The sequence below is a fragment of the Zerene cesonia genome, chromosome 6, assembly GCF_012273895.1.
Source record: "Zerene cesonia ecotype Mississippi chromosome 6, Zerene_cesonia_1.1, whole genome shotgun sequence".
In the NCBI taxonomy this organism is placed as follows: Eukaryota; Metazoa; Arthropoda; class Insecta; order Lepidoptera; family Pieridae; genus Zerene; species Zerene cesonia.
In genome coordinates this window covers 5,403,639-5,430,001 of record NC_052107.1, presented here as the reverse complement: position 1 = coordinate 5,430,001, position 26,363 = coordinate 5,403,639, and the positions used below count along the sequence as shown (strand labels likewise).

At 32.7% G+C, this 26,363-nt stretch overlaps 1 protein-coding gene across 2 annotated transcripts in view; it reads right to left on the bottom strand.

Moving 5' to 3' along the window:
- Positions 1 to 2,478: 2,478 nt before the first annotated feature.
- Positions 2,479 to 26,363, bottom strand: part of LOC119840542 — a 45,878-nt gene continuing 21,993 nt past the window's right edge. The window contains exons 3-14 of one of the 2 annotated variants that reach the window (XM_038367220.1): positions 21,743 to 21,762; positions 21,557 to 21,593; positions 19,514 to 19,570; positions 18,753 to 18,967; positions 14,688 to 14,813; positions 13,371 to 13,496; positions 12,814 to 12,963; positions 6,683 to 6,875; positions 6,368 to 6,501; positions 4,599 to 4,728; positions 4,281 to 4,371; positions 2,479 to 3,944 (exon numbers count right to left, since the gene is read on the bottom strand). In XM_038367220.1, the coding sequence (XP_038223148.1) occupies positions 3,818 to 3,944; positions 4,281 to 4,371; positions 4,599 to 4,728; positions 6,368 to 6,501; positions 6,683 to 6,875; positions 12,814 to 12,963; positions 13,371 to 13,496; positions 14,688 to 14,813; positions 18,753 to 18,967; positions 19,514 to 19,570; positions 21,557 to 21,593; positions 21,743 to 21,762 (1,406 nt within the window). In that variant the 3' untranslated portion in view covers positions 2,479 to 3,817. Of the gene's footprint in view, positions 3,945 to 4,280; positions 4,372 to 4,598; positions 4,729 to 6,367; positions 6,502 to 6,682; positions 6,876 to 12,813; positions 12,964 to 13,370; positions 13,497 to 14,687; positions 14,814 to 18,752; positions 18,968 to 19,513; positions 19,574 to 21,556; positions 21,594 to 21,742; positions 21,763 to 26,363 lie in introns of both variants that reach the window. The other variant, XM_038367219.1, reaches the window with a different exon arrangement.

Below are 26,363 nucleotides of genomic sequence, written 5' to 3'. Positions count from 1 at the left end.
GATGATGAAAATCTACTTTGCCATTTGAATATGGGATGTTTTCTCATTGATGAGGGAAGCAGACTAACTTTCTTATTTCACAACTCCCTCGATATGGATATCTAATAAGAGTCTTTAACAAATAAAATACTATACACTTTGTCAAATTTCAAATTCAAGATGGACGACATAACAAGATGGGTCTGGGGGTATTTTAAATTTAATTTTAATGATTAATAAACAAAATATTCAATAGGTCGGATATACGTAAATACTTGGGTAATTTCTTAATAAGTTAATTTTAATATTTATAAATAATTGTATCCCCTAGGCTTTTTTTTCCAGCAGCCTAGCAGATAACCTAAAAGTATTTTTCAGTGCGTGATAGAGCATGGCGTCGGGGGTTTTTAATAAATCTTGTTGTATTTACGATACACGCTTGGAACGGAGCATTCACAATATTAGTATTCGCTGAATCTATATTAAAGGAAGGACATTTTAATATCATACGTGCTGATTACCAAACTATCAGCTTTCCCTCCTGTATGATTGTTGCATCTCTTTGTTTTATATGTATTGCTGAAAAGTGGGGCAGACGGGTAAGAACAGATAGATGTATGATATGTAGGCACTTATCATATATAATATATTCACGAATCCTTGGGCGACTTTTATATAATTTGCTACTTATGCTACTTTTTTTCTTGTCATATTGTTCTGGGAATACTGACGTTGTACAACATTAGCGTTAATAACTCATGGGACAACTTCGTAAAATTCTTTTAGAATATTTTCACGAGTACTTGTCGTGCGTTGTCAAACTATCAGAACTTAATTACTATTAGTAATTAACACTTTCGAGTTATAAATTCAATGAACATCTTTCAGAATCTATTAGCTACAGCCTTCACCATAACGATGATAGCTTTTGTAATTTTGGGCATTGGTCTAAAAATTCATCTTTGCGGCCATTGCATTCCCAAATTCCTGCCATTTCTGTTAATGATTGTTGTTGTTATAATGTATTCAGGCGGGATTAGACCATTACCGTGCATTATTGCCACTGAGATGTTCAGCTTTCAGGTAATATATTATACTATTTTACTCTACTTTTTTTTCCTTTTTTATGTCATAGCAGGCAACTAAGCTAGTGGTTCGCCTGATTGTAAGCAATGACCACCGCCCATGAACAATCGCAAAGGTCGTGCCTCTGAGAATGCGTTGCCCGCTTTAAAGTGGTCAGCGATAAGGAAAGGATTGACGACTGGAAAGACGGAATGGATTCGGAAGGATGAGGAAAATGAAACGGCCTTCGTTCTGTCCGTTCTCTAGATTAAATAAAATATAACAAGATGCAATAGTTTTGTAGGAAATTGAGATTTATAAAGTCAGATTGCCAAAAAAGTATCTGTTACAGATTCGAGCAAAAGTGGTTGGCTGTTTAATCGCTTACTCATGGGTGGTTGTCTCCACACAATTGCTGGCGTATGGACATTTAGTCGACAAAATTGGGCTTCCATTTACGTTCATTCTCTTTGGTTTTATGAATTTTATAGGCCTTGTATTTTCTCTACTTCTCCCAGAAACTAAGGGAAGAAATGTGGAAGAAATTAAAAAGTTGTTGATGCAGGGGAAGACATCTTAAAAATCTGATGGATACTCAGTAAGCAATATGATATGATTTTCGGACAAGTAACATTAAATCACTTTTAAACCTTGTATTTTAAACACAAATGTTTTCACGCGCTCTTACAGTTTGTAATAATTCAACTTTCGAAAAGAATCGTGGGGTAGTTTACATTCATAGACATTCAGAATATACAATATCATAATAATATTTTGCCTATGTGAGAAGTTCGTAATATATTGAAGAAAAGGGAGGATTTGCAGTTGATACATTGTATATATCATAAAAATTCTCAAGAAAAATATTATTTTTAGAGTTAATATGATACTATAGATAAGTATATTTGAATAAATGCTGTATCAAATAAATTAATAAAAATTTATTAGTATACTCTAATTTTTGTTTTCCTATTATAGATGTACCATTTTTATATTTTTTAATAGATACTGTATTTGAGAAATTTTTGAAAGAATAGAAAAAATTTGATCGTGAAGTGGGATTCGAACCCGCGTCTTTTTGCTATACCGCAGCAGCGGTTACCCTCAAGACCACCCGTATTCCGCCCCAGCAATCGAATCAAATTTTGATCGTGATAATTTTTTTTTTCTATTTTTTCATAATGTCTCATAAAGTATTTCAATGCTATAAAACTAAAAATTTGTAAATAACTTGTAGTTTTTAAAATCTTTATAAATTATGAGAGTCAAATTCACACATATTACCTGATAAGATTAATTAATGTTAGAGCATAAAATATAAATATGAAGGTAAAATATTAATACATATACATATATGAGGATGACTTTAAATAAAACACGTCTGACATTAACTTTTTTATTAAATTCATAATATATTTCAAAGAATATTACAAATATATTAAATTTTGCAGATCATTAATGCAGCGTCTCATTAATATTCCAATTTCCGTACACTATTCAAGTCTTAATAATATGTCTTTTATTCCAATAATGACACAATGTTATAGCTAAGGAATGTGTAAATAATGGTATATTCTGACATTCAAGGATAATATTAGTATCTACTATAGGTATAATGAGGATATATTCAAAAATATACGTAGATTGTTCTTTATGGTCTGTGGATATGTTAATTTTTATTTTATGTGATCGAATTAATTTTATGTTTCGTTTGTTTCTTAGATAACATCAGTTAACGACATCATTAGCGAGTTTATAGGCAAGTTGGATCTTACTAGACCTACAACTATAGGCTGAACTATATGGAATAAACACATGACTTATACAACAATTTGCGGCCACAGGAATTGCTTCACTTGCTAAGAACAAAGCGAGATAGTTACTACCATAGTTGAACTAGGTCAGCTTATAGTTAACAGACAATATTATGTTAAATAGTTTATAAACTTTATAGTTTAATTCTTGAAGTATTGGATACACAAGTATGTCTATGCCCTTAGACATAATAAATCTTTAAGTATACGCACCAAAATAAGCGCGCACTTAAGCAAAATATGTATTTTTATTCTTCAATGTGCTTAGTGGAAGTAGTAGTTTGAAATATGTAAATATGTATATAAATTGTTCATTGTATATTAAAATATTATTTATCGATTACATAAACGTTACTTCTCATTTGTGATATTTTAAAGGCATATGAAATGACTAATTATTGATTGTACTATTTCTAATGATATTAATTGTATATTTCGCAAGCCGAGGAAACACTAATCAACTATTAGAGAATCTATTAACTAACAGAAACGAAAAGCGATTTTTTTTTTATTTTCAAAGGTACTTTTTAAAAGGTACTTACTCAAGTTAAACCTAGTTATTTGGCTACAATAGATAAAAAATTGTATATTTTATACCTACTAGTTAATTGCTAATAGCAATTAAATGCCCTCTGTAGAACTAAGATAAATATTTGGCTCTAGACTCTTGTATTAAAATTAAAAAGCAAAGATAATTTAAATGTAGTTGGTGTAGTTTTTACGGTTTTATTTATTTTATTTTAGTTCTCTTAAATAAGCAAAGAGATCGAATGCTTAATTATTTTTATTTCTATTGTAATTAAAACATATTTTTTTAAATCGCCGAAATTGGTCAGATTGAGCTTCAAAATTGTAAAAAAAGACATCACTATTCTTTGGGTGTTTTGTTAATAAAATTCGGTAAAAACACGTCTTCAATAAACATAATTCGTAAATGAAAACGTTACGTTTGGATATAATTAATTTTGTTCGAAAGCGAGTTTCTGTAGCGGTGGTCGCTTCAGTAGGTCGTGTTTGTAGGCGGACAGGATAGCGCGGTTCATGCCGGGCTCCGACGCGCTGGCATCCAGAAATTGTTTCATAATCCTGGTGAAATTAACATTTTTTGAAACGATACATAACATAAACCAAAGCAAATATGTACGTTACGTTAATGGCTGTGTCAGAAACTGTACATAGCACGCGTCAGAGCGTTGTCGCTCCGTTTGACGATTGGTAGATAGATGAGCGTTGCGTCTTATTAACATGTTGTGTTTGACAATGTCATAAAATCCTGAATATTTGTTATTAGATAACCTAAACAAATACTCTCATTAAGAAATTACTCGGATAAATAGACTACCAAATTAAATCGACGAGATTGTTAATAATGTAAGTAAAGCAGCGTTTTTACTGAATAATAAAGGACAGTTAACTACGCACCGATTAGCAGAGTTGCTTCCAAACGCCTCCCTTTGCTGCAAAAGTTCAGGGTGGTCTCCCAGAGTGTCCGTCAAAGCGGCGACCATAATGTCTGGAATGTACCCATACACTCGCATTATTACGAAAATGCTTTTATGCATTAAAATAAAATATCCATTAAGAAGAATGAATGAAACTTGACTGCAACACAATACTAGAAGAGGTAAAATAAAAATTGACATCTGTAGGAGACGTGGACATATTTATAACATAAAATTTATGCAAACAAACAACTTTATTTTATGTTATGTTTCTGCAATTGTCTATAGCTGTACGTACCCAGCACTTTCTTCTCGATGTTTCTAGAAAGTTGTCCCCTCTCGGCCTCCAGCTCGAGGAATGTCATGAAGCGCTGCATCGAGGTGCGCGCGGAGGCGGGGTCGCGGGACAGCGATTGTGAGAACATCATCTGTGATAGTAAATATTTTTTTATACAAAAATAAAATAAATATTAATTGAGCTTATAAATATATTTAAAAACATGTAGGTAAATCCATCATTTTATTCATAGGCTGTAGTGTGGAGATATAAGTACCATACTTTACTTATGCAGATTTTTACATAAAAGTTTGAAAGATAAATTATGCCTATGGTTGAGTAACGAACCGGCAAAATAAACATTGGTTTTGTTTTGATATCATTAATCTCTTATGTACAATTAAAAAGCGAAAGAGGTCTAGTTAACTGCATGAACTTTTGAGTGTTAGTTTTTTATATAATAGCGGGCAAACGAGTAGGCGTGTCACCGGTAAGCGGTGATTAACGCCGCTCATGGGCGTCCACGCAACCTGGAGAGTTGCGGGTGTGTTGCCGACCTTTAAGGGACACATTAACATAGTTTAAACACACATGTAGATACTCGATTTATAAAATAAATTATACAGCATTTGGATGATAAAACATAAATATTGTTTAACTTGTAATAGTAACATTTGTACAAGCTGCATCGTTTCCTAGAATGTGCGCTATTTTGGTGCACATTCATGTTAAGTAAGTACAAACACTAAGTATTTTAACCAAAAATAGCCCTAAGATTTCATGAGTTTTTTTTTTTTATTATATCCGTCAGGGAACACAGACTCAGGAAGCATGTTCCAGTCCCTTGCGGTTCGAATAAAAAATGTAAAGTACTGTAATTTATTTTTCATTGTTAGTGCTATAAATCAATGTATGAGTTTACGTTAAATATATTAGATTGCAAGAATACACATAAAATATATTGTACCTTATCATAAAATATATTCTACAAACGCTTATTTAAATGCCTCTTATTATTTGGCATAAGAACCACATAGAACCACGGTTATACATGAGCGTAATAATGATAGCTGTATAATATTATCGAGGTGACGACAACGTAACGTGACTCCAACTCGCATTTCCCATTAAAATCGCACGAAGGTCTATGAATAAAATATGCTTTTCCGTTACGCTCCAGGGCAGTATAGAAAGTTTTCTCGAGTTTCATAAATTTCAAAGAGAGTTTTTCTTACTCAAATAAAACTGAATCATTAGTGTATAATATAATATTACATCTGGAATAAGAATGGAACAGGCGTGACGTTTAGGATCAAATAGCTTAAGTTTCTTGGGTTTGTTAAACACGACACGGAATTAACTGCAATCATAAGAAAGTTCAATAATAGACTTGTAAGTTTATTATTCGCCCAAGAATTTTTTTCAGGTTTAATTTGGCTTAGCCAATTTGTTTTAGATAATTACCTGCAAGTTGCTATTTATTTTCCCTCTTTTATATCATGTAAAGCATAAAACCAGACATCAAACAGTAACGACGATATCAATCAATTGATGTAAGGATGATCCATACAACAATACCATTTTACAATGTATATTACGTGAAAATAAAACGTTGAACTCAAACAGCTTTGGGTTTTGAAAAAAAAAGTATATCAGAACAGAAATGGAAAATACTAAAACCTATCCTAATTGCTAAATTATATGATGAAGGAGACACACAATTAATACTTAGAGACATACATAACCGTTAAACCATGGCCCTCTTTCCCCACAATTGGATATATACAGACCTTAGCCAGTTGATATATAATCTCCTCCAGTGAATACTCAGTGTAGAGTGTGTCAGCGGCTCTCAATTTTTCCATCATTTCCTCATACTCTTCTTCGCTGACAATCGAGCCATCGCGGTCGTAGTCAGACGTGCCTGTGTACAAATAAAATGTTTAAATATTCCATGTTTCGTTTAATATCTTAATATATATGCTCGTTTATTAATTAAACTAGTTAGAGCGGTTGTCCTTTTTTAAATACGCTTTTGCTTTTAATACATTAAGATTTATGTAAAAAATCTACCCATTGTTTATAATACAACTGTAATTACTAACTAATAACATTAGTCTGCATCATAGGGTCGTAAGCGCGCTTCGCAATCTCCGGTCGCAGGTCGGTGGATACTGGCAGGGCTGGCACCACGCCGAGGTTGTTACTCATTTCCCACGTCTTGCCGGAGATAGAGCGAATTATGTCAGGGCTGCCGCCGAAAGGAAATGATTGCAGCATCGGCCGATATTGCAGCTCCTGGAATTGTTTAATTATCTTAATTGTTAATGCGACTTACTTCTAAAAGTACTTCAATATCACTGAAATACAGAAATATTCGTTTTATAAAATGACACTCCTTCAAATTGATTTTTTATTAATTCATTAAAAAAAGAAATATGTTGCAGTTTTAAGAGCTGCGAACGAATCTTCATACACAGATATCGGACGTAGTAAGGGTTCAATAAATCGACTTAACGAAAAAACATATGGCATCGTAAATAAGGGCCCGAGCATAACACCTCAAATGTAAAGAACCTATATGTGTATTGAGAAATACTGTTATACTAATCCTAATTAAGTACACAAAACAAATATTTTAGTTCGTTAGCGGGATATTAATGCAGAGCCACGTAAATTTTCTTGGGTCATGAAATAATATTGCTTGTTTCCTTCGTTCAACGAAATACCAATTACTCGCTTAGTAAATCAAGATGTTGTTTTATTCAGATCTTATAAATAGAACTAAATAAAAATAGATTGTAGTAATCTAATGAGCAGATTAATTATATGAGCTAAGAAATTCTAGTTTAGCAACAATATTAGGTAAATGAAATTTTAATACAAACGGTTGCTTGAATTATGCTATCTATACATGCTCCCCAGTTGTATTTGAATATGGTTGTTTTTTGCAAAATGTGGCTACGATTATATAAAACAAAATACCATGTAAAAGTAAATATTTATCATTATTCTAATAGCTAAATTAACTTAGTATAAAAATGTGATCCACTCAGTGTAGGAGAGTCTAAGCCTATTGAAGGAACTTAGACTCCACTGATTTTCTGTGGACACCACATTGACCCCTGACAGTGGCTGCGTACATATAAAAATCGTACGAATGCTGTGTTAAGGCTACACGGCCACGCATCACGCTGCATGTTGCCTATCAACGTGTATGTTATCTGTGGTGTCAACGCACCTAGGCGCGTACTTGCGGTAATGCAAATATGCATAACAGTGCGGGTTTTTTACGCATTCACGCGCGTAGTTGCGTTTTCGCATTGCACCCATCAGAGCAGTGGTGGCTCAGTGGTGAGAACCTCGAACTTCAAAATCGATAAGTCGGGGTTCGAGACCTGACAAGCGTGCAGGAAATAAATTGATTTTTCAATTTATCTGCGCATGTGGATAACATCACCACTGCTTAAACGGTGAAGGAAAACATCGTGAGGAAACCGGCATGTCCAAGAATTAAAAGTTCGACGACATGTGACATCTGCCAACCCGCACTTGGCCAGCGTAGTGGATTATGGCCTGAACCCTCATAGGAGGCCTGTGTCCCAGCAGTGGGAACATATATGGGCTGATGATGATGATTGCACCCATCTCATTAATGCCTAAGCCCTTATTTAATTCAACGAATATGCGAACAACTGCTTCTTTTCCAAGCATTTCTAATGAAATGAAATTCATTCAATTCATACTATAATTAAAAAAAAATTGTGTCACATAAATTTGAGTTACATACACATACTCGTAACTTTATAGAGATGGGTTCAAAGATAAACCCAGATCGTAGAATTGCAAAGCGCCCAGAACTTTCTAGTTTCTCATTTGAATTACATCTGCAAACATTAAAATGTTGGACACAAACATGAACGGGTCGCAACATTAATTTCGTTGGTGTTTGTTGAACAACAGAGCTGAGTGAGAAACGGACTTCCTTAACGTTTAGTTACATAGTATATATAGTTTTGCGAGTTTGTTTGTGGGTGGTGTACGGGTACTAATAAATAAATAAGTTGAAATACTTGAGAATTCAGCTTGCACAAAAGTTCTCAAACCAAAAATAATTTAATTAAGCACCGAGAACTACTAGTATAATAATAATTAACAATTCCAAAATGTTCAGAATTGTTCACATTTATTTTTATAAGAACTTCGGTCCTGTTTCTTTAACTACATCGTATATTTTATTCAAAATTTAGTCAATTTAATTGCACAGGTTCTTTTCTCTTAATCAGTAACTCCACATGTTTTATATTTTATATTATGAGTAGTATAGTATAGTAGTATGGTTTATTCAGAGTCATATGAAGTTGAAATATTCCTGTTACATGACGAATCTATGTTATCCGTAAATGATAATCAGACAATCAGATGATCTAATGCACTACTTAACGCTAACTAACTATGCTGTTTGTAGCCTCCCTATCAATATATACCACCTACGCCTGTATTACGTATTGCCTATTATTTTTTACATAACTGTGTTTAACTTACTCAGAATTTAAAATAGTTTTAGGAACATTTTCCATCGATATTTTTTTTAGCTTAATGTCAACTCCAATAACATAACACACTTTAAAAAGGATAGAAGTTAATGGCATAAAGTACAGTTTCCACATTACTTCAGGTCAATGAATGGGTCACTCTTCCATTTATATATCTATACCACGTTCATGTGAACTAATGAATGAAAATTCTATACAGTGCACTATGTTTAAACAACCAATAATAGACTTAACGTATTATATAAGGTATCATATTATATATTGATGATCTAATTTCAATCACTTTCATAAGTACTTATATGAAGTACTTATATTAAAATACACATGAGTTATTCATACATAGAACAAAGTTTAAGACTTTGTTTGGTTGAACGCGCTAATTTTAGGAACTACTTCACTGATTTCAAAAATTGTTCAACCGCTAGGTTAATATGTAATACGTCGGACCGCTTGTTAAATGTAAAATCAAATAACTATATAATAAAAGTCATAATAATTTATGTCACAATGTTGTAAAATTAATTAACGGCAAGCAATAATATTCTGTCAATATGCAATTTATTGTTCGTTTATTTTGCGCAATATGTGAGGTTAGAAATAATTAAAATCATTATAAAGAGCAATAGAAGGATCTTTTATCCATTCGAGTTCCGTCTCAACGGTTATAAATGGGTACAATTATAACCACGGGAAAAAGTCGAATAGAAGTTTTTATTTCTTATTGTTTTTCCTTGCTCGAAGGAAGTTCTAATTTACGGCCCAAGAGCCAACAAAAACGTGAGTTATTTATACAACCAATTAAATATGTGCATTATGAAATGACGAAATTATTCCAGTATTACTTTAAATTATTAAAAACATTTTGGAATTCGAAAGAGTTTAGTCGACGGTACTTTTGCCCCTATTTCCATCATAAAGTAAATAAGCTTGTGGTTTTATTTGTATACAACTCAGCTTACAACTTTTAACAGACGTGATATCATACAATTGACACTACGTAAACGACAGTTTAAATCAACGTGTTACGCTATATCGAATCCTATACCGACAAGAATAAAGTTTATTGTGCCTCGTGATTCAGTTTTATGATCAATCTCTGCTTTATAGTTTGTACAGAGCAACCACATATCCCATTGTGTTATATACGTTCCGGCCGCAGTACTAATAAGGTTTTGCTGACCTACTTCTCTGTACAAAATGTTAAATCTCGTGTCATCTTGAATAATGCATGGCTGACTCACGTACTTACAACTTTTCCCCCGTTTTCCTGCGCTCTTATAATATATAATATTGTCTAGTTTTTAATGAGTTATTGTATGGATTTAGTCAAACTGTAATATAACGTTAAAGTGATAGATAAATGGTAAAATAAAGCTACGTCGCTGTCACCGACAACACGTTGATTAGACCGTTTACAATCATTCTGATTTTCAATTAAGATTACAGTACCTAATTACCAAATAAGATGAGGACCTATTGTTTTGAAACTATTTAATCTGAACGGACATAATATTAATTAAAATTTTGACTCGTTTATTAATTGATGCTGCTTTAGATATTTCAATTTACGATTTAATTTATTTATTACCTCAATTCCAAAGAAATATCTATTTAATAAGATTTTTAAAACTGAAAATAATGTATGATAATATATTGTATTTAGACTTCAAAATATTGTGTAAAGTGGTCTGATTGGGTAACAAAATGTTCTTGACTGATTTATATATGTACTTATGTACAAACTAGAGTCTTATACTTCATCCGCATGTACCAGTGGTTTAATAAATAGTATAATCCGTTACTATTTAATTTAAAAAAAATATGTTTTCAAGCAGTAATTATGTCTACGAAATATCGTAGCAGCCGTAGCAGATGCTACGTGATCTACGACATCCATTTATACCTATACGTAACCTTTACTCGTAACTTGAGTTTATTTGTTCCCTTTCCCTTTATCGTTAGGGTTTCATGAAAAGTTTTGTTATTCATCGGTGTTTTTATGTAAGCAAGAGATGTATGTATCACTAAAACATGACTAATGCCTAGGAATTATCATAAAATATACTGCGTTACAGTATAACAATCCCTTTAAAACTTCTCTTGTACAAAATATGTTTATTTCAAAACATGTTTGGTATAAGAAACGGTGACTGGATTATAAAGTAATACGATTGTTACCCTGGTTAGACACAAAAATGTTAATCGGACAAGTAAAGGTGTTACTGCTTTCTTTTATATAAAAACATCTTGAAGCAATACAAGTAACGTACGTTGAAATTATAATAAAATAGCAGTGGTGAGGACCTCGGACTTCAAAATCTATATAAGTCTATATAAGTCGAGGTTCGAGACCGGGGCGAGCGTGCAGGAAATAAATTGATTTTTCAATTTATCTGCACATGTGGATTACATCACCACTGCTTAAAACGGTGAAGGAAAACATCGTGAGGAAACCGGCATGTCCAAGAATCAAAAGTTCGACGACATGTGACATCTGCCAACCCGCACTTGGCCAGCGTGGTGGATTATGGCCTAAACCCCCATAGGAGGCCTGTGTTCCAGCAGTGGGAACATATATGGGCTGATGATGATGATGATGATGATGATATGAAACGATGTGAACGAAGAACTATTAGAGGTTTTATGATAACTTCAAGGCCATAGACAAGTTACTTATTTTATGTCTCACTTAAGAAAATGTTTTTATCAGAGAATCCCACCAACTACTCCCGATTAACTTAAGCCTAAATTTGAAATTCAATTGCAATAGGTAATTAAATAATTTTGTTTGAATGGAGCCTGGCGGTTGAAGCGGCGAAATTAATACATTAATAGAAATGTAGATTCAGAAGCGAATATAGCTTTATCTTGAGGGAGGCATTGAAAACTTTACCACTCAATATATTCGATATTAATAAATACTTACAAATTATTTATTGATTGGCATCAAATATACGAAATTAATCGACAAAGAACAATAATTTACTATTTCATCATCCTTTTAATAGATCATGTTGTAAAGATTTATGTTTGATATCTTCCCATGAGACAAATGATATAACGATTTTATCGTTAACGTATAATAAGACTCAGAATCACGCTCAAAAATTGTCTGAAGCAGTCTCTAGCCATTATTTATTACATAACATTATTATGTAACATTACTGACAGTAATGTTACAGAAAAGGTGTATATTCTTTGAATGTACTACATCGTCGCTCGGACATTTCTTGTCGACCTTTTAATAAGCGACTGTGAATTTATGGTTTATACTGTAAAGTGACAGTTGATTAAACGAGCAATTAGGTCTTACTGTCACAACTGGTAGGCTATTTTTTACGGTACGTACGGTGAATTAGAGGCCTTATATGAATTCCGTAGTAGCATCAAGTCTCCCTTAACGCAAGCACAATTAAATTATTTTTTAAGAATTCCAGGAAAATTATGAATATCTGCTGTTGTTAAACAACATATCATACTGCTTTATAACCAAGGCCTCAAACTTCGTGTTTTCATTGTACAAAATGATACAATAAATATTCTACTTTTAACTCCATAAATATGATAATATTATAGTTATTTAAGTCTATTTATGGGTATTGTATTTTGTTAAAAGTTGATAATAAATGTTTATCATTAACATTTAAGAGATGATATGTTATAATTTTTCTAGAACTTACCTTAGCATTCTGTTCCAGAAGGGCATTCCTCAGCTTTTCTTGCTGCGCACTTTGTTCAGCCGCATTGATATTCTGTGCGTAATGAGCGCGGAGGTAGTCGATATTGAACTTTATTTCTTGTAGAAATGCGATCGCTTCTTCTTTGTTCATCTGAAATAGAAATGCTCGTAAATTCTTATGTCGATATGTTTGATTTCTGGTAAGATCATTCTTAGAATATTATATTTGCGCAATTTACACATTATGCTTTTGCTAAGTACTCATTTGATAACTAGGTATTGTAAAGTTATATAAAAACACATCAAATATAACGTAAAATGGTGGTTTGTCAAACTTAAGTAGATTCATACTGTCGACGTAACAAAACAAATATTATGGGTACATTATAGGTCACTGATTGTAATATAAATTACAAATAAATTTTTAACGTATAGCGTAGTTCTATTAATATAAGTGTATAGAAGAATCGCATTTAGTATCACTAAGGACCATGTCAGGACTAAGAACAAATAACTTAGACTCTGTAATGATTAGAATAATACATTCAAAATACTTACTAAGCCTTCCTGAAGGAACTCTTCGATAGCATTCGTAACGCCATGCTCGTCGCCAGTCCAGAACACGTACTCCGCCATATCGAGTGGCGAATATTGAACCCCAGAGTATGAAGCATAGTGATCCATCTATTTCAAACAGTGACGAGAAAATCAATCATTTTATGACTAAAAAATGTAAATGAATGTCGGATTGCTTCCATTCTGAGTAATGCTCGGGTGCGTTTCGCCTTTATTCCATTGATCGATTTTCTTTAATATTTTAGGCACCATTAAGAAAATCAATCAGCTCTTTTATCTCCCCTGCCGAGACTTAAAACATAATCTGAACCTAATCATTATTATAAATCATAAGGTACAGATCGACGAGAGATGGACAGATAGATAGGTCGACGTTTTTTATAGATAATGTTTAAACTGTGCACAAACGAAGCCGCACGTGTAAAGGCACGTGTATAGCGCGTGACGATTCTAAACCTTTTTAAAATTTCAGTTTTAGTAGCCACGTATTTTTGTTAACAGAAATTTCAATTTATAAAAAATGTTCCTTAAAAATTATAGATTTACAGCATTTATTTTCTCAAAAGCTAACATAAAGCTGTGCACTGTTCTGAATAACACGCATCAAGTTGTAACGTGGGTACAGGTTTTATGAGCCCCTTAGTGCTTACGTCTGTCTCTCGTAAAATAACTTAACGACCTCATTGTGTACTTGGAAAAATAGCTTGAATCTATTGTTAGAATATACATTCTCGATTATTGGTTTTATGCAGAATACATTTTTTACTCTCAGATCCTTTTATCATATCAATAAGACGTAAACTTATAAAAAGGACTATAATAACTGCACGTTACGTACAGTAATTACTTCAGTAGACTGTGTGTTTCAATATTTTAAATATGATTAAACTGAGTATCAATTTGATAATATATGGAATATTACATACCTATGTTCTAGAGTCTAGACCATAGATCAAAGAAGTTATAAAGTAAATACTTAGTTGCTGAATTGTATTAGAAGGTCTGTCGCCGTTTGCCTTCTAATATGTTTCTCAACTACACTCGGCACTCGCGGTTGAATCACAATGAACACATTTTAATACAGTATCGCTCGCTTATCAGCGATATGGTACCTGTGCATTGCAAGCAATGTATAATTTTCAATTTTTTCTATATTTTTTTAACAAGCAGGTTTACATGATATGTTGACATATATGTATATGTTGACAACCTTGGAGCGTTTTCAAATATGAACAGTACACTCTCTCCACCCAAGAGACTCTTCTGACCCCCTATTAAGAAATGTCCTATTACACTCACGTTATTTTTCATTTCCTTGTTGATGTCAGCGTTGAAAGCTCGTCGTACAGCCGTGTGACCGTTCTGAGAATTGGATTGTTGAGTTGCAGAGCCTGGTTGAATAAGACGAGCCGCTCCGTGGAATACCTATTGTGATACACCATGTTTAATTTGCAATAAAATGATATAAAATGCTATATCATTTATTTTTATGCATATTTCATGCTCAAAATATTACCAAGAACATGAAAAATTACAAAAAATATTTAAAAATATTATATTATACGAGAAAACATTAAAACATGACAATCAATCATTGTAATTGTTTAATTATTGCGTGTCAATTGTACACTAGTAACACGCTGTATTTGTAGGCCATGACTAGATTAATTTAAATCTGGTTTTAGAAGCACATATTTTATCTTCCTTGCGAATAACATTTTGTGATAACACGCGACTGTGCGACTGAGCGCTGTTATGGTTTTTTTTTTTCTATTAAATACAACAAAAATTAAATCCAAATATATTTATTTTAGCATTTTAAAGTGATAACTTCTCTATGGAAATGATGCAAATTATGGTTTCATAGTGCAGGTTTGTGTAGATTACGTACGATTAAGCCAAACGTTAAATATGCATAAAAAATACACGTTATACGGCTAAATTTATAAAAAATATTTATTGCCTATCAACTCATTCCCTTTTCTTATTACCGTGCATAATAATTCCTTAATAAACATGAGCTAACCTTAACAAGAATCACCCACGTTTGAATAATCGAAAATACGCATACGTAAAAGCCATACAAAAGTATATTCAAACAAACGAACAATTATTATAACTGTTTCATAAACTATAAAGCAACAAATGAATTACACGTAACATGTTCAATTAACCTTATTGCTTTTGAAAGTGACATGCGTTTCATTTTGTTCAAAAATATCACACAAGGCTCGTTCTTAGAGAATACAAACGAACCTCAACCGCCGTCTACGTAACCGAAATAGAAATACGCTATAGGGTTACAAATGAAAAATATTCGGAGCAACACAAAAACGTTTAACTTACACGTGCCAGTGTAATATTGGGAAGTTTTTCAGCGTCTGATCGATACTTGGACATTGCGAACTACGTTTTAAACGTATTCTCCCGCGACACGGGAGGAGTATTGTTTGATATTAATCTTTTTTGAGTTATAGAAAATTAGTTTCATCAATAATATAATGAGTATAATGGATTTCAACAAATACAAGTTCGTGTGTTATTTGTTAAAGTAAAATTATGTATTGTTGTTGTTTGTTTATTTTTATTTATGATTATTTTTATTTATATATAAAGTCATGCAATACGTACGTATTTGTTTTTCCTTTTTATACATTATTTTTATTTTAAATTGGTGCTAAATAAAGTGTATTATTATTATTATTATGTGTACCTCTCCATAATACTCGGGTACCTCCAGAAGGAAAGCACCCGGTCTTTTGGAAGGCTTACGTGGGGACACAGATCCAACACGCAGAGGCCCTTTAGAGTATTTAATGTGTTGTGGGACACCAGCCGCAGCCTGCCCATGACTGCACTATAGAGATACAGCCCTGGGCAATCCGCGGCCGATGTAGGACTATTGCAAAAAAATGGCATGGAAAAAACTGGGCTATGGAAAGGGGGTGTTAGATGGATTGGTAGGTTGGGTCTATGGGTAACTATGGGCGTCTGCCTTTTCAACTTCGAAAATTGAAAAATAGTGGCAGACGGTGACTTGCCAGTTCGGTCGATGGGCTCTCAAAAAAGTTACCTAAAATGGCAACAAGGGAGCAACACCAGCTGACTGGCTAGGGGTGTAGAGAGGTGCGGCACCGGTTTCACCATCGCGGGCCCGCAGGCCCGGATTGGGTTTCCCCGCTATTACGCCATTAGACACTTCCACCCCCGAGCATATAGCTCTTGCATCTCCACTCTGGACGGCCAATTAAGGCAAGCCAGAGGTGGGGGATCCTGAAACTCGTCATTGTTCACTCCGAACTGCCACCGAGACAGTCCGGAGGTGAGGACAGGGACCTCCCCCGAGAGAACTAAGGACCGCGGGGGCGCTACTCCCCGTCACCTCGCCACAAGGTGCCCTGCGGGCTTATTATTATTATTATTATTATGAAATACTAAAGATAAATGAGAAGTATTCAAGAATAGAAAATAGAATGCATAGAACTGTTCACTAAATTATTTTTGGACCTTTTTTAGTATATTCTGGTATGTGGGGTCAAATGGAGTTTAGGATATAACGCTTCAAAATGTTTCAACGACCTGACACTGCTATAAATTTAAATTTTATCTTCTAGACATTCAGAAGCGCCATTTAGGTACAACTTCAAATTTATCCTCAAAAAAAGGTATGTTATTTATTATATGTTCTAGATATGTGTAAAAAGTTTTAAGTATGAATATGACTATCAATAAGTCATAACATGAAACATCCACTGAAAATCAGTGATGTTACACTAAGTGGCAGGTTTAATTGTGGCATGTATTTTTTACTGTGTCCCTTTTTATACCCAGTTCGATTAATAATGCGAAGAAAGTAATGTGAGGCAATTAAAGTATTTTCTTTCTTTCTTTATTCTTTGAATAAATGTTTCTTCATTAAATGTTTTCCGCAATAATAACAAATGAAATATGCAAGAATAAAACCCTGTACCCGATGGCTCCACAGCCTCACGTACAATTATGTCTATTATAGATTGCGACGTAGATAGATAGGATAAGGGTGTAATTATAATTTCCACAGAGAATCTATACAGTAAGTACATATGCGCGTATATATGTTATTGACATGTTTGAGAAATTGCGTAGTTACAGTTGCTGACAGCTATGCAAACATAACTAGGTACAAAGTAATTTTCCTTCGTAGATTAAAGGCTGCATCTTAACTGTGTTAAGAAAGTTATATCAGGAAAGTTATGTTCTATCTACATTTTAAACATTAATTTTAATATATGTTAGTTATTATGTCTCCCTTCATAATACAAAATTACCACCAAAAGGATGATATCCGGTCTTTTGCAAGGCTTACTTGGGACAGAGGACGAAGCTTGCTCATGGCAGCACAGCAAAAATACAGCCCTACGCAGTCCACGAAAATATGACAATTAAATGCCTGGGCCATGGGAAGCAGGTGTTAGATGTACTGATTGTTTGGGTCTTTGGGTAACTACAGCGTCTAGTACAAAAGTACTTTATTGTATACCACAAAATCTACAATTACAAGAGATAAAAGGTAACTAAAATGTACAGAGAGTGGTCTAATCGCTATAAGCGACCTCTCCCAGATAAACTGGAATAGAGGATAAAAAGTAAGGTGGTGGTGCAATACAATAATTGATTGGGAAATTGGAAGTTCTATTTCAAATAATAAGAATACTTGTACTCGTGTGAATATTCTTTTTATGCTATTAATATTTTTCTTAAAATATTTTCAACAATTCATCCCATACTCAAGTAAGACATTAAAATATATATGCATGCTTTGACCTAAACCAAACGTACCGCATAGATACAATATACTGCGTACCGTCAGCATACGAAATTCTGTTAATTGACTAAACAAACAACGTTTGCACCTAATGAACACATACAAATATCAGCATACTCAGAATACAGCTTTAATTGGATTAACATAATACAACATATTTAAATAAGACCTTCCTACTAATCTTCTTATATATAAAATTCTCGTCTTATATATAAAATTCTCGTGTCACAATGTTAGTCTCTATACTCCTCCGAAACGGCTTGACCGATTCCTCTGAAATTTGGTAAGCATATTGGGTAGGTCTGAGAATCGGCTAACATCTATTTTTCATACCACTAAACGATAAGAGTAAGGCAGAACAGCGTTTGCCGGGTGCAGCTAGTATTACAATATATTATTATTGAGGAAAGCACGGGCTACTCAATAATTATTTAAACTAAATGCTATAAGGTAGTCATTAATTCCACTTATTCATCCTCTTCATTATTTATTATTCTACCTAATAGTGCTATCGTCAGCAAAGTTCGACACAGTTCGTAAAACAATTTGTAGAATCTTACCTTAGTGGTTTGTTCATCGCTAGGTGCAGACGTGGACGGTGTTCCTTCAATAACGCTAACATGGAATCCGTCCTGCACCACGGTCTGGTGTACGCCCTTAGACGGCACATCGAGTTGTGTCTCTGCGTGGACCCGGGGCTTCTCATTGTCCACTGCATCAGCTGAAGCGTGCTGTTCCACGCGAGAGACTAGTTCCCCGTTCGTTTGTACTGTATCTATAAATTAATTACATAATTTGGTTTATGTTTATAAATACTTTACGTTTGTTGTTATTTTTCCATGTAAACTATAGCATTGCGCATATATATAGGTGTAGGTGTACTATATTTCTGAATCTTAATGTAGTCTTTAACGAAGGTGATTATCAAATAAGACACTGTAACTGTGTGTTAGTTTGTATTCACTTCTCTCTTAACTTTACGCTTCCACGTTCCTACAAAAGTTTAATTTTACGGTTTCCGTCTATATAAAATTTAATATTCGTAATAAAAGTTATAGTTTCATCTCTATATAATAACTCTATTGATATTTCACAAGAGCCAGCTCCAAGGAAATTTAAAAATTTTAATGGACACTTGAAATGAAATTAAATATTCGGATTCGAACAAATTTCATACTCGAACAACTTTCTCTTTCTAATTAATGAAAAACGATCTTTAAAGAGACACAAGATTGAGTACATTGCGAGTGAAGTCAGGCTTAAGACATACTTTTCTAATTTACACTGTGGATTGAACTCATATCCTCAGGATTATACTAACCAAGCCTGTGATATTCGATATGTTCACTTTTAAGATCCGGATTCTCGTTGTTTATCTCTTCTGAAAAAATAAAGAATGTTTATCACTTCTACATAACATTCATCAAGCAAGATATAAGTTCGCGTCTTTGCCACAAAAAGAAAAAGTCAGCTCACGTTCTTGCCTCGAATAATCTAATTTCCTGTCTTTTTAAACGTCTCACAGGGGCCGTTTCATGCTATCTAAAAAATGTCTTAGAACATCCCTGATCAATACTGTTTACTATTTAATGATTAATACGCGATCCGTTTATTCTCCTTCTTGGTTAATAACTAAAATTGCATTAACTTACAATATGAAAGAATACAATAAGCATTTATCGCAAGACTCAGATTTTAAACTCGTTACGATTCAACTGAAAAGGCTTCTACACAATTCTAACTAAAACATTAACATATTTTTCGTTTAAGACGAAATCAGGCCAAGGAAACTACGAAGAAATGTGACGTTTATTATGACTATATTCGGTTCCTCGTGTCGCGGTTGGCAATATGATATCACGTCAATAGTTATTTTGATTTGTTTGTATTGCGTGATGTTATACGAATTGCTTTCTGAATTATTTTTAGTACTTTTATGTTTATTCTTATATGAGACTTACTAAAGCCTCAATTGTTTTAAAGATATCATTTTATTTAATGTACAGAATTGAATTATATTGAGAGAAAATACTTAACACTGTATATTTAACTACAAAAAAATTGAGAAATTTTGAAAGAATAGAAAAAATACTAAGCTACTATGCTACGGTTAGGCAAGAAACGCAGGTTCGTATCCTGCCTCGTGATCAAATTTTTTCTATTCTTTCAAAATTTCTCATTTATAAAGCATTTCAAAGCTATAAAACTAAAAATTAAATACAAAAAATTTTCAGTATCACTTATAAAAAACGTAAAAAAACGTATCTACTTACGATTGAATGGCATGGCTTAATGAAAATGGCAACTTTTTTATTATCAAGTAATATTGAAAGCTCCACAAAAGCGAATTTCATGGATCAATAGTTATGTCCCTTTTATCATCATTATGCTATAAAACTGCTGATAGATAAAGTTTTATCGGCTAAACTAACACCAACGAACCGGGTCGTGGCTCAGATTACCCAAAAATTACATGTTTGTGACTTTAATTAAATGATATTAATGCAATTAAAAATATTACACCTTAGATAGTGTCCTACATGGAATTTTTAAGAACTCTTATCGTAATACTTATCTACTCTAAGAAGCTAGAACGTATTTAATATTGGTCTTATACAATTAAAATTATAATAGTAGTCCAATTTTATATATTTATTCTATTTTAAATAAGATTGTCATCATCCGTTGTATTCCGGTGCATATCAAGAGACAGGATAACAATGAAATCTTAAACATTATAATGCCCGTAGTATAATAAAACTACACTAAATCTCATATTAAACATACGAGCATCATAAAAGTAATGGGTTAGAGCGTGTGGGAGTCGGCATTACTACCCGTTAACGTTTAAGTATTCTTTCATTCATCGTATTGGTTCAATAGTTAATTAAATTAAACGACAATAATTCAAGTAAAAAGAATTAATAAAACTACGAAGACTCTGTAAAAGGATTATACCAATAAAAAACTAGATGTAAATTAAATTAAACAATAAAGAACCCCCACTCCCATTTTTAGACGCTCTCGTTTGATATCCATATTGAGGCAGTTGACAAAAAATCGTTTAACCGCCGCCACGCTAGACCATTCTGCAGTCTGTGGCTTCTATCTTAATCTTTCCGATTTTCATTAAACGTAGCTAAGATCACTCTCATCTAATTAACCTTTCAACCAAAAAAAAGCAAATTCAAAATCGGTTTAATCATTCCGGGAGCTAGCTATGATACCACACACGGACATACACAGGTACACACGTCAAACCTATACCCCCCTGTTTGTTTTACGTCGGGTCCAAAAGTAGTAATTTTGATTTTTGAAAGTACAAAAGTAATGAATATTTCAAAACAACAAATGGATGACTTACCAATTTTTAATTTCTCCAATTGCTCGACGGGAATATCCTTAAACAAAATATACAAAATCATTCAATTAAACAATGACTGGTTTCGGTTTATTATAACTTAACATTGCATTAACACGCGTTGCTATAGAGACCTTTTAAACAAATTGGATCCTAATAAACAAACAATAATAATCAGTCGTTACTCACGGACTTGTCTTCTTTCATATCTGTAACAAAAGAAAAATTGTTATTAAATAATATATATTATCAGACCGACATCATAGGAACAATTATTGGCTGTTCATTATATTTTTAATAATATTATAAAGTTTGATTGTCTTTCGTTCACGTCGCAAGAGAGCCATTTAATGACATGATTTTTGGGTCTAGTGATACTTTGGAGGCATAGACTAATTTTTACAGCGGTGAAATATATCCCCATGGAAATTTCTATTGCGTACGAGAACCAGTGGGCAAAAGACTAGAATTAGACCGGGATGGCGTAGTTCCTTATGGTAAAGAATTCTTATTTAAAACACATGAAAAAGCGGCGTGTAGAACAATATATCTCACTTGTTTATCAGTAACCTAGATCCCACATCAAAAGATTTGCATAGTCAGACAGATGAGGCAAATACAACATCGTGTACAATGTTTAAGATAATATATTTTTGATACAATAAATTAGAATACTTTATTTTAAGAACGTACATGACATTTAATAGGCAACAAAATTGAATTAAAAACCTAAAATAAGGCAACCAACCAACAAATAAAAATAAAGATTCCTAACACAGACAACATTCTATTTTTAAATTTAAGATGTAAATAGAAAATAACATAATAGAACCCACCTTTTCACGTCGAGATATAAATCTACACCCACACTTTAAACATTCATCAATCATTCAAAAACGAGGTTGTTTACCTCTCGGGGAATATTGTTGGTCACAGCGTATCATTAGTGCCGAGAATATTTAGGTTATCGCTTCAATATATAAAATGTGATAAGGTTTTATGTAAAACTTGACTTTAATTTAAGCATTAGCGAGTGACCCGGGTTCGAATACTAAGCACAACTAAAACTTTTAATTATTTTAAATGTAATATGCCGCTATTAAACGAAATTAATGATTGAACAATTTCAGTCATAAATCCTATTGGACGGTATTTTTTGTTTCAATAGCTATTACAAGTAATCTCACGAGTTTCTGAGGTTTTTACTCCAGAGCTTACATATACTTTCACATTTATAATCCTTATGTCACGCAAGAATAGTTAAACAAGGGGATGGAATTCGTAAATGTAATTTAATATTAATGGATCAATCAAATACGTGACTATCTTTAGCGAGAGTGAAATTGGGTCGGTCGGTAGTAATTAATGAAGAACGATCGTAAATTTACAACATTACACATAGCTGCCTTAATTACAACGCTTATTTTTTCATTAAATTCGACGAATTTGGACGGTTTATAATCTGCAATTAATTTTACTCTGTTTAAGTTATTCGTTTTTATTCAAAAAAATTATGCCATAAAAGATGACCTTTCATATTGGAAAAACGTAAGAAATGTCCACCTCATGTTAACACAAAGTTATAAGTATGTATTATACTGAATATCAATATAAAATATCAATTTAGTGAACACCAATCAAAATGCAATGAAAGTTGAATATTACAAGACTATGTGGTAGGCTCAAAGTCCGATGGCGGAACGAACTGGACTCTTACTGTAAGGATTTGAGCAAATTTTTCCTCAAAAGGGAGATAACGAAGAAAAGAAACAAAACAAAGAAGCGGCGGCCATATACGTAATTTATCTTTCTGCGTCAAAATGTGATGAAGGTGTTGAAATCCGATAAATATTTCACTGCATACAACTCCGTGTCAAATGTATAAAATATTCAGAGAAGCACAGTTGAGTCGTGAAACTCATAAATCCAAAACATGTTAATCTCGTTTATTTTGTATTCTGAGGCTCGTGCAAGGTCAACGCCACCGCAAATTTTACAGACGTTTTATATAATAGCACTTTTTACATAACTGCACGCTCCGGCTCCACCCGGGTAGTCATTTATCGTAATTGAAAGAATATAAACTATCCTATCTTTTTAGTTGGATCAAACTGCATTTATATAATAGTACTTGTAGTATGTCTATATAATAGCCAAATAGTACGAGGGGATCACATATATATACAACGGTAGTAAGATTATTGTACAAAAGGCGGTCTTATCACTAACGTGAATGAAAGTGATCTCTACCAGACAACCTGTGATGTAGGAAAATGCTGAGAGAGTGTAATTTTATAATTAATTTATTACTAACAAATATAAATATTTTTAAGTAAAAAAATATTTATATTTGTTAGTTAGTTAAATCACTTAACGCTTTGAGGTGAATGGTACTTGAGGTTTATTTAAATCTTTAATAGACGAGACTTAATCCAAGAGCTGGCACAGTTTAACCATTAAAGATAATATCAGAGTTTCAGCTTGTTCGCAGTTCGTTAATTAAAACAAGAATCATTTTAATTAAAAAACCGTGTTCAACTGTAGTTGAAATCTCTACAAAACATTAAAACAAAAATAGGTTTTTGCTGTAGCATTAGACTAAAATTCATTTATAAATTTTTTGAGGTTACACATACCGTATTTAGTCATTATTTCTCAATGTTAAATTAATTCTAATATTTACACTGACAAATTACCTAGATTCTAGGAAATATCGTAAAAATCACGACAGACGCAATCTACATAATATACTTATTATAAACACATTTTCTTTAAATATATATATATTGAAATGCGATATATGTAGGTATGAGAAAATGAGATGCAGAATTTATCAAAGTGTTTGATAAAAGTTAAAAGTTATAATGTAAAATTTTTTAGTTATTTATTAACTGAAGTATAACCATGATATGGATTACGGACATAAATTTACTGATAGTCACGTAACATAACTAAATTTATTTCTTCTCAAAAACCCTACAATGCTATTAATGTCACAAAAACGAAAATTATATAATTTGACTTTTGTAAACAATAATTAATTACTATAATAATTTATACTATTAACTTGTTACGATTCGTGATTGATTTTGAGAAACCGTAATCAACGGAATACTGAAGAATACCCTCTTCAGTATTATATTACAAAGTTAATTAACTTGATGTGTTTATCCACTTTCATAATAGCGGATACTCCGTTCACGGAATAAGGATATACTAAACTTAATTAATAGCGATCTTATAAATTTAATGATTTGTTGTTCACTTGTAAACAGAATAAACTCTAATGATTGACACGATTCTTCAACGTAAAAGGGGCGATCACAAAGCTATGATAATTAAAAATATTTAATTTAATTAATTATTAACGATTAAATAATTATTGAAGGTATTACGAGGTATCCTTAAACTATATAAATTAATATTAACCCTTCAAAACCCTGAAAGGCAGCCATTACTTGATTATTGTTTTCAAAATTTTCATATAAAAGGTAATCGTAATCTTTAAGCTTAAGAAATACACAGATAGTGTCACAGGGAACAAGATCTTGTTGGTGAGTGTTCAAGGTGATATAATCTTTTTTTGTTTATTGATTTAATGAGAGCCCTCGAAGCAGCTCTTGTGTGAGCTGGTGTAATGTCTTGGTGAAACAGCATTTCAATTTTTTGTTTGTTGGGCCTTTATTCCATTACAAAATTTTGCATTTATATGTTTGCTCTGCTTTCATCGTCGTCAACATCGCTCAATCTAGTCCAAAATTCTGTGGCGATGAAACCAAAAAACAAATGACTGTCGAATTGATAACCTCCCTTTTTTATATAACTTTAAATAATCTAACCTGATGCATGAGAGGCAAGGAAGTTATTAGTTTTAGTTATTTAGCATGTGTATTCAAAGAGATCAGAATAACTAATTTGGAGACAAGAATAAATCATTCTGATATAAAAGATATGAAAATTCAGTAGCCTTAAACATAATATTAAGAATAAGTAAATAAATTTTATAGCAACACATATGTGGTGACAGCCATTAAAGTGAACCGTTTCTGAATGACTCGGATAATGGCATCCTTCATTAATAGTGTACTTAACGTTCGAGTATGGGAAGAAATTAATACCAAGAAAAACAATGCATCATATATATCATATTAATGCATAGGTGTTTATCTGTGCAAGGTGTCTCATAACATTTTCGAATATACAATAGGACATAAACTAAATTTAATTAGTACTTCATGCTACTATTATCTGCCTAGTCCTATTAGCAACCATTTCATATCTCTGAAATGAGCCAGCAAGTGGTAAGATCTAAGGAGTAATACATTGTTGTTACCTAATTCAGCCATCAGCGCATACATGTTCCCACTGCTGGGTCACAGGCCTCCAATGAGGGTTCAGGCCATAATCTATTGATAAAAGAATTTTCTAAATCGGTAGAGGAGTACTTTAAATTTATCAGCCACTACCATACAACAATTTTTGCTCTGTATAATGTGAACAAACTGTAACATAAAATCAAAGTAGTAAGTAAATCCATGTTGCAATCATAAAATTTTATTTGAAGTCACCTAAGCCTGTGAATATTAATCGTATGAGTTTTGTTTATGTATTCTGATAATATATAAAACATTAATCAAACACAAATTTTGTGAAAATAATGTTGAAACTTGTGGAGAGTTCTTCTGAGGCTAATTAACATTTCAAAGGATCGAAACATTCAAGTGAAGCCACACGATGTGTAATCATTGAACTGGAAGTTTACAAAACACGTGCTTATAAAATGAGACTGAATAAATTCTACGAAAAATGT